Here is a 10,634-nt window from a genome sequence, read left to right on the forward strand (position 1 = left end):
AGTGAGCTAATTACGTACGAGACATAGGTTTTCGCATGGACACGTTTTATACGCACCGCTGAAGCCTCCATGCAAAATTTGCATGCGGATGACGTATTCCTTCACATACTTTTCTGGGCCTAAAAGGTAAGACCAATATAATATTATCTTTTTTGCGTCTATTTATTTTTCCAAATCTATTTCGCTGCCATCAAAATAATTCTCAAACTCAAGCATTATTCCTTGTTAACAGTGTGGGCCGGCGAAAGGAGTTCACCTTAATTTTGAAACGATTTTGGCGCGACTTTTCCAGTCTTGGCTCGTCTTTTGCACGATATTTGCGTTCATCTCGTCTCATTTCGCAATGAAAATTTAACGCAACTCCTTTGCTCAGTATAATCACGCGTTGTAGAAAAACAAGGCCACGTTGTGAGATTTGACTCAGATGTCTGTCACAGTGCTACCAATTTAGTTAAAAAAATTTCTGAGATTCCGTAAAACCGAGACGATATATTTTGAACGCGAGAAAGTACATTTGGAATAATAAAAACCTGTCCTTGTTTGTGGATATATTTTTAAATAACAGTGTAGTGCATTGCACTTGTAAGGCATTTACAGTGATGGTAACTTTTGGTAATTTTATCAAATCATTTCGCACAGGAGATGATATTGCATCCGAATACATCAAAGGCAAGCGCTTAATTTTGACAGTTCTTTATCTACATACGAACATGCATCCACATCTGAATCAAACTTTAACAAAAACAAATACGTAAAACAAGTGAGAGCAAGGCCGACTATTTGGTACTTTACATCGCTGTACCTAATGCAACTTTTCGTCTATTTACGGGAACAAACGTAGTCGAAATTTGGCAAAATGGACTTCATTCTCAAAGATCTTATTATTGTCCACCCATTTTCCCCTTAAAGTATTACAAGTTACTCTGTGTTACCATAAAAAGGCAAAATTCTGATGAGTACTCCTATGAGAGTAGGAGTTCGAAAAATTGACCCACGTAGTCCAAATTTGGCAAAGTTGATTTCTATGTCAAATTACTATTCACACTGTGAAATGTTAAAAATCAGACAATTTTGCAACACATAAATGTACATTCGTAAAAATAACGATATAAGAGGGCCATCTGATCCATATTTTTCTCATCGGTTTCGTAAATCGATATACTATTACTGGACGGTTTTTATCGAAAAACTTTAAAAACCAAAATTTTTTTTTCACATAACGATTTTTTCAAAACCAGCCAGTGATTTTGGAATTGACGATCCACCTCATTTATAATAGAGTTCGTCCATGAACCAAAACACGACGGTATCAAAATATCTTAAAAAGTGCGGACTGTAGATTGAACGCAAAACTAGGTAAGCAAAAATCAGACATCAACGAAAGGTGGGTATTTCTTAAGTGTCTCGCGACAGGCAATGAACATACGCAAGTTTGGCATCTTACACTGTTCACCAATGCCCACTGAAGCGTGGTACAAACGCAAGAAGATTGTTACTATGCTTTCATTCTTAAGATATGCGAATTAAAATAAAAAAAAAATTAAATAACTTCGGCAAACACTTTAAGAACAACTTTTAACATTTAATTGATAATATTTATGATATGATTTGTAATCATTTTTGTTTGCAGAATAACAAAAGCAACAAAAAGCAACGACATGTACCTGCAATACAATTAGCCGACGGCGTTTCCCCGTTTGTCATAATGCAAATAATTGAGCAAGCGGCCACAACACACAATTGCCCAGAAAGCACATAAGCGGTTGGTTATTGTTTACAGTATGCAATAACACACATACTTACACGGAGATACACATGCAATATGAAACACGTTAATGCAACATCAGTAACACTCTTAGTATAATGGTAAGCGAACCATCCGGCTACCCAGTCACTCAGTCCGTGGTGGTTGTGTCTGGCTGTAGGCGCATTTAATTAAATGTCAGCGCGTGCAACTCAATACAGCAGCAGTGTTAACAGTAGTAGCAATAGTCGTAACGGGTAATAACACAATAAAAATATGCATGGTTGGGTTAAAAGTCGATGATAAACCATCTATGTGTGTGTGTTTGTCTATATTCTTTCTCCTTTCACGTAAAAACCATACACATACGCACCTATAATACAGGCATCGCATTAATACCAACAATAATAAAGAACTTTGATTTCTGACCTGTTGTTCAACAATAACAAAAAAGTTATTAAATATGTATGCAATTATACGAGAATACAACGCAATGAATGGATGGGCATGTCTTGGCTTCGGGCTAATCAAGCGTATGAAAAACGAGATAATATCGTTACTGTTACATTTGTAAAAATAGAAATAGAAATTATTATAATAAATTGTAAACATTCGCGCACACACCCATAAGTAAACATAGAAAACAGAAGAAGAGAAGGAAACCATAAATTTTCCTTTTCGGAAGAACCAAACCAAAAAAACAAGAAGTGAAAGGAAGAGCAACAGCAACAGCAACAGCAACTAATGGTGAAAAGGGGAGAGGAAACTTGCCACCAAAGCGATGTTTACAGTATAGTTAATATGACAATTGTTTATAACCTTCTTAAAGAAATGATAAAACACACTGAGTGAGAAAGAGACAAAATGTGTTTGGTTCCCAAAATCATGGCAACATATTGATAATTTGTCTTAATGGATTCATTTTTGATATTATTTATGAGATTGTCAGGACGTGTAACCAATTAGTTTACTCTGTTTTATACGTTCCTTCTCGAAGTTTATTTCTATGCGTATGAAAAACAAAAGACTCGCAATCTAGTGAACACAAAATTTTCCCTATTATGGATATACGATTGTAAGGTTTCCTCCTACACTCCGTTATAGTATAACTTATTCTTTAACTTTTACAATTTTACAAATTTACAAGGTAAAAGGACACGTTTCTTTATACGGTTTTCATAAGATATTTATCAAAACTTCGCAAAAAACAAAAAAAAAACAGAAAAAAGAAAAGAAAAGTAAAATAAAAGCTGTCACTAGTAGTTGACATCCGACTGTTATGACTTATGTTGTTTGATTTGATGCGGTTTCCGTGCAAGCATATTAATGAAACGAACTACAGCAATGAATACAAACATAAAAGGAATCCTTATGCCAACTATATACACCGTAAACATTTTCGTATCCATTGCTGGAAAATACATTACATTTGTCATTTCCTTTACACCTTCAACAACAGAGACTTTAAGCTATTCTGCTAAAGGGGTAAATAGAACCGATAATATATATATGCACCTATATTTTGATCAGCTTGAATAGTACCTGAGTTGTCGATTATATGGTTGACGTCTTCAAATTTGATGAGGAAAAGCAAATCCCATCTCATTCTTTTCTTCTTTATTACCCAAAGTAGCCAAAGTTTGTAAATCCGACCGAAATGAGAAAAAGCCATTATGCCGTGTAGTCTTTTTCCTTACTCCGATCTAAGACGTTGCCCTTAAATTTTACTTTATTTAAGCGTCTTACGCAAAATATCAAATAAATAAATAAGTTATAACGAGATATTTGCAAAGACAACCAATCATATGCTGATGTAATCAACAAGTAATAAGATGAAGTTTTCTTTCATTATCGTACTGTGGTGCCTTACGAATTCTTTCCACAACGCCAGACTAACAACAAGGGATATCCATGCGCGTTTTATACACCCTTGGCATACACTTTTTCACCAGATTTATGGACAGACAATTCTTGGTTTATATAAATGCCATCATACTCCATCCATTCATAATGAAATGCTTCTTCAAGACATTTTCAACAGAAATTTGGTTAATATCTGTCGCAAACCGTCTTATTCACTTAACTTGGCTCCGTCTAAATTCTTGACTATTCTCGAAACTGCGTCCGACAGATAATCTTTACTCGATTCAGAAAACAAAGATGAGTTGATGTGAAACATCAACTTTTTTCAGGTGAAGGCAAGCAGGTTTAGATAGCTGCAAACATCGATTTTACGAACGATCCCCGATCCGAGCCATTTTTAATCGCGTTCGTCCCTGAGCCAAAGCACGGCGGTGTGCAAATCTCGTCAAAATATTCTAATCGAAAGAATACACGATGCAAAGGGAGTCAGACGAGCTTAGATCGTTTCAGAATCTCTTTCTCTGATTAATGTAAAGGAAAATTTGATATAAAACCGAAAACACTAGGAAGCTGAGTGCAATGGGCTATAAACTATTCCGACTAAATTGGAGAACGCTACCTAAAGCGAACGAAAAATCATACCGTCATCTTTGTTCAGCTTGATATCGGTCGACGACCCAGAAACATCATTAAAAACTGAACTGATATGTCTCATTAGTGAGACATATCTACTAGACATTACTACGTCTTGTTGACAGTGGTTCTAATCAATGACTTGTTTTCTGTTCGAGCAAAAATTACTCCTTTTGTGGATAGCTTTAAAAGGCTCCTAATACTATAAGGGAAAAGTAGCAACTAACGATGGGGAGGACCTGAAAGGAAATAATTTATTTCATTTTTTTATAATAAACGGTCAGCTTTACTAAAAAGTCAGTAGAAATTTATCCACCCTAATAATACACCCACATTTCGTCAGCTCCAGCTCATCATTTTGTGGACCATGTAACACTTCGTTGGAAGTGAACGTGACAATCTCTTAAGGTTTAGCGTTGTCATCACACCGCTTACATACGCAAATAAAGAATACAGATCAAAAGATGACAGAGAGGTGAAGGTAGAGAAATTACGTGGGTGCAGAATCTAATTAAAACAACACCACAGGTGGCCTTTGCGTTAAAAGCACTACAAGTGTCACATGCAGGGATTCTTTAACAGGATACTTATTATACAAAGAGCACACAAAAGTGTTTATAAAAATGTTGAGGTTAATTTTTTTAAAAAAATGTAAACGTAATAATAATCAATTATTACGTTTGTGTTAAAAGTGCACAATGGAGACGTAATTTGTTGTCACATTTAGCAAACGCCTGATGAAATCAGTTTTTACATTTGCAGATGAGTTCCACGATTCATTGTGAAATGATAAATTTACTTTAGCATATGCTTTGCTTCCGTAAATTAAAGGGCAAAAATAAACAGACGACGACGACGACGACGACGACGACGACGCTGACGATGATGAGGAAGTTAATAATTTGCAATTCGTTACATTCGAATTTTTTTCAACCCTTATGCATATTTTATCAAGATCAGACATTTGATAATCTGTCATACAATACCCAACTGAAAAAATGATGGTAAACGCTGGTATGTCTTGCAACAACATACCATAACATGACATCAACAAACAGTTAATATAGGAACAAAAAAAAAAACAAATTCACGATGTCAAAATAATATATTATTCTTAACATTTGGCGAAACTCAAATTTCAACAAAGGAGTAAGAGAGGGAGAAATAGAATAAGCGGTAAAGGAACAAAGATTAATTTGTGTGGATTTCCATTTTAACATCTTTTAGCACGAGCTACATGCATAGGTAGAGACTATGAATACAATAATATTGTCAACGTGACTTCCGACAGATGGTAGGCAGAAAAAACATACTCGAGAAACGGGAATACTTTAGCGAGTTTTCTTTTTACTGTGGGATGCAACCTACGCCGCCTGCTGTCTTTTATTCATTTTTAAATGTATTTTAAAATAGATATTGAAATATCTTCAAAGTGTTACGTGCTTTTCCACGCGCCGCCCCTTCAAGTGATTCTAATTCATTGCAGCTGATAGAAGTTTAGCGCCTTCTTTTCCTCCTCCCATATTTGAACAAAGAAACGCGTATAACTTTCTTATGCTTTGAAGCGAATCTTGGATGCGCATCACCTCAAGCGAGCACACTACAAGCGCAAACTTGTTTGTGAATTGCGATCACGTTAATCGGCCCGCCCCGAATCATTTTCGTTTTGTCTCCAGCATATAATCGTGAATATGGGTACACGTAGATGTAGGCCGATAGCTTGCATTGAAAATCTATTTTAAGCTTTCATTTATTAGAAGCGCTTTAGTTAACATGTATGCAGTAAATTTTAAGTTTTGGTGCATTAATCCTTACTGCCAGGACATTTGCAAGAGACGATCTGCTACTGTGCGATAGCCTGAGAGACGAACGAAAATACCGTTAAATACATAGAGGATGGGAAAATGGAAGAATAGACGGATGGACGGGAGCCCTGTTGAGCAGGCGGGCAGACAAACTTTGGAAAAGACGAATGTACAAATGTACGGACAGACGACCGATCAAAGAGTCGGACAAGAGATCTCAGTCAGCCAGATTGGCGGTATGTCAAACGGTTGCACAGCAGGCCAGATGAACGACCGGACACACGAGTGAACATGGGAAGGGACCGAAGGACGAGCATACCAGTAGGCAGGACTAAATCGCCCAAAAATCTGGCGCTGATCAAGAATATGTATTCTTTACGTGATGCTTGAATTGTCTTTGCGGATGTTTTTAGATAGAGAAGGAATACACTCGTACATCTTTATAACTGGTGGCGGTGTTTATGAAAATATGTCATACGGGTTTTACCGCTCTTATCTTATTTGTACTCAGTTATTCCTCTTATCACATATGCATAAGGAATTTCTCTTTTGACGGGATTTGATAAATTAAATTTTATCGCTTAGTTTTCATGAATTTCTGCCGCATGTGTCAGTTGTAGATGCATTTGTCCGCGGGTTGGACCCCTTTTCAAACTTAACCTCTAAATATTAATTGAAAACATGTGTACCAAGTTTAAAATACATATCCAAACTACGACCCTTTGCTGTAAGAAATAGTGAACGCATACGCCGACATAGATAAGTCGACTGCGGGCTTTACGTTGACCAAATGTCATGCACACGCAAATGTTCTAGAAAATCTCAGATTTTGCAATTGTCAAAATGAGAAAAAGTGTTGAAAAGATGGACACTCTTACAATATCAAATATATTTGCTGTCAACAAAATTTATATAATATATTTACTGTATTTATGTTGTTCGTTGATGTTAGCGATGAAATGAGGCAACTTACTGTTACTACTTGAATCGCATGCGTGGGTCAAAAAAATGTAGGAAATGGATATTAACTCGCTTATGCTGCTTGCATTATCTTTTAAAGAATATGATAACAATGTGTCTGCTGTTGTAACCCTTTTCTTTTCTTTTTCCTTTTTTGTTTTTTTTTTGTCTCTTCGCACTCATCAATCTCTGCCGTTTACAACATGAGAAACATTTTGCATATGTTGCTGATAAATTGATAACATTATTAACAACAATATGGCGTTAAATAAAAATTGATTTTATATTCAAGCTCGTAATACTCGCAAATAGAGTTTCACACTCTTTGTTACAATGAATAAATTTGAACTTACTTTTAAGCCACTATAGAAGCACGTGCCCGTCCGTCTTCTGTGGCAGTGTTGTTCGTGCTCTCAAACAAATGGACAGATAATGTGAGTGACAATGTTTATTGCAAAAATTTTAAAATAACATTTCAAAGGTAATCAATAGCAATGGGGGCGTTTTGAGGTTTTATGCACTTGTTCAAAAAAAAAGTTTTAAAAAAAAAAAAAACGAACAAGGCGAAGATGAAACATGCCATTCGAAAGGTCACGTGTTTATGAACATAACATAAAAAAAAAAATAAAAAAAACAAAAATTAAGGCCAAAAAGGACAATAACGTCTAAAGTTATCCAAGATAAAGCAAAAAAGGTTATGCTTCACTGATAATGATGGGATGCAGCAGTGAAGGGAGTGTGTCTTAACAGCTCCTGTACATAGTTTGACGTATTGAAAAGCGTAAGAAATTATGAGGTTTATTGCCAACGTACACACGTATACACGTATGCTTCAAGTTTTCCAAGGGTTAGTTTATGTACAACAACAAAAAGGTGGCAAGTGTTGACAATATTATATCTTAATTGTAGCAAACGATTAATTTTAATTGAGTACAAATGTCTCCCTATAGCAGTCGTTAATTTAACAGGTTGGTAAGAAAGTAATAAAGGAAAAATAGCCTTTGCCATTGCTTAACGTAACTTGATAGCCTCACACTCATACGATTATTGATGCCCTGAACCCATTAACATTAGTGAAAAAATGCTTCACAGACGTTGAATTTTCCAAACCTTTCTCTGGCCTGGATTCAAATTAGGGCATTTTGGAAAAAGTAGCGCAACCTACCACGCGAACTGTATAATTACTTAGTAGGTTGTATGTATGCGTTGGTAAGCAGCGGTTTCAGCGCAAAATTCTTGAAATAAAGAGATATCTTTCGAAACAGCTTTCTTTGACTGACTTATGATCTTGTGTATAATATTTAATCAAATTACGCCTTCGTAAGCAAAAGGAGACAATTATGTCCAATCACTTTTACAAGAGTAGAGTGCCGAATGGCTTATGGACAGACGGGTTGCCTACAACCATTGGCAAGTACGTCACTAGATTGAGGACCACCCAACGAGAAAGACAATACTCATTGAAGTGGGCCTCGCTACCTTGAGGTACCGCAATACAAAATGGGTGTGGGCCATGGGCTTATGGACATTCTGCTAACTGTTGATGAGGCTTGGATCTTCTATGCATTATCATAGAAACTCTATGTTGCTTGCTGGCACGTAGGCCAGTCGACGCCGCAAGCCTGGCATAACAAGATGACATTCTTTTAATCTTGATCTTTGGTATGTTGTGAACACAGTTGACTAACGCGATCATAAACCCGGGAAGCTTTCATTAATTTTCATATTAAAACAAATTTAATAAAGAAAAAAAAAACGTTTTGATTCAGGTACACGTGGTTCAATGCGTTCTCGCAGCTGTATAAAACTCAAAAGAACGGCTCCTCATAATGTTAAGTTTCTTTTACTATACGAGGTGTGTTATAGAAAAGATGACTTTTCAAATTTCGCGTCGCTGAAAGAGCTCAAGGTCATGCCAAAAAGCGTTTATCAAAACTGCTTCGAGAATTGGGAAAAACGCTGGCACAAGCATATTATACTTCAGAGAGATTACTTTGAAGGGGATATAACAGATACTGATGAATAAATAAATATTTTTCGAGAGAAATAAAAAATTCCCTTTTGTGTAAACAAACCCCGTACGTCAACTTTTGACTTGATTTACAATCGATTTTGTTATTGTTTGTATCATAGGTCTAGCTGGTTAATGACTCATTTCTCCTCACCTGTGATGATTCACTTGCGAACAAGGTCAAGTTCATCGCCCTTTAAATGCACACAGCCAGTAAGTGCGGGTTTATTTTTCCAGTATATTATTACGTATCGTATCTATTTGAATATGAATTTCAATGAATTTTAATTATAGATTGATTGCGTTACGTTTAATCTCGCTGCTCTCTCATGAAGAGCTATATCAGAATTCTGTTTAATAATGAACCTGAATGGATTCTTGTTAATGTCAGTTCGGCAGGTTTTAGTGAATCGCTAAAGTTTTTTTCAAAACTAATTAAACATGAGCTCTCAGTCAGCAAATCTTCATCGTTTTACTCTTTAAGTCAAAAATCTTGCACTTTATGTTAAAATTGACCTTAAGGCAGCTGCTACGAAGAGAGAAAAGAAATTGGGCACTACTTACTTCTTATATTAAAATACCGAAATATTAAAAGAAAGAGATCATAAGACATTGGTACAAGCCCCTTAAATCAAGAGATCAAGAGCGAAGAAGTTACGATTCTGCCAATGCCATAGTCTCAGCAAAAACAAGAGTATGTTCTTTATGACAATTGTTTTTTTTTATTCCTAAATATTGATGGGAACATTAGAACAGAAAATAATTTTTAGGTGGAAATTAAATCGATGATGAGAGTGATTGAGAGGGTCCGCTTGATACAGGCACACGTTGCATAATGTAGTTAACATGATTTGTTTTCTCCAAGCAATTTTTCGCTAAGAAACAACTCACGTTCGTACACTTTGCAAAGGTTATCTGTATAATGTAAGGTGGGATGTTTAAAGTATGTTTTAGGCAAACCGCCTTTCAAAACTAATTAAAATGCAAGCTATTAAATGCGTCCCGGTTATTCTTGATCATGTTATTAAACTTCCATTTATCGCTTTCAGCGGCATTCTTAGACCAAGCATTATTCGCCCCAATAGCACTCGTCGATTGGCTGCTCTTGTTGCTGTCGCTGTAGTTTCCATTCTTCTGATCTTTAAAGTGTTTTTCACTCTTCGTGGTTACCGTTTCTTCGGTAGACGAGTTGCATTTTTCCGTACGATTCGTATAAACCATATTGTCGTTACTGCTCTTGTTGTTGTTGTTGTCGTTGCTTAAAAACCGTTTAACAAAATCTTGTATAATTATCTTTAAAACCAAAAGTCCAATAATTTCGTAGTATACAAAAAAAAAAAAAAAAAAAATTCACGGTACGTATTGTATGTAGGTGAGAACTTCCAACTCTAAATTATTAGCCGAGTTACCAGTGCGAGAGCCTTTCTGGCTTACAGTAGTTAAACTGCAATTATTTTAAATGTTAAATAATTTTTATCTGATTTTTTTTTTTGTTTCTCTCATTTTTTTCATTTCAACTTACAGTAATGATTTATGTAATTTCCTCGTCAAGGTTCCAAACATTGACACCAATCTTTCCACTGCTTTTTTATACAAATATTATTTATTTATATTAATT

General features: G+C 35.7%; 1 protein-coding gene across 1 annotated transcript; it reads right to left on the reverse strand.

The window, feature by feature from the left end:
• Positions 1-9,715: 9,715 nt before the first annotated feature.
• On the reverse strand, positions 9,716-10,358 carry LOC119634148. The gene has a single exon (XM_038028107.1). The coding sequence runs from the start codon at positions 10,235-10,237 to the stop codon at positions 9,989-9,991; it is 249 nt and encodes an 82-aa protein (XP_037884035.1). The 5' UTR covers positions 10,238-10,358; the 3' UTR covers positions 9,716-9,988.
• Between the last annotated feature and the right edge of the window lie 276 nt (positions 10,359-10,634).

The sequence above is a fragment of the Glossina fuscipes genome, unplaced genomic scaffold (genome assembly GCF_014805625.2).
Source record: "Glossina fuscipes isolate IAEA_lab_2018 unplaced genomic scaffold, Yale_Gfus_2 2, whole genome shotgun sequence".
Taxonomy (NCBI): domain Eukaryota; kingdom Metazoa; phylum Arthropoda; class Insecta; order Diptera; family Glossinidae; genus Glossina; species Glossina fuscipes.

Coding starts and splice junctions, on each gene's coding strand:
- LOC119634148 (XM_038028107.1), bottom strand. CDS start 10,237: ATGGTTTATACGAATCGTACGGAAAAATGCAACTCGTCTACCGAAGAA.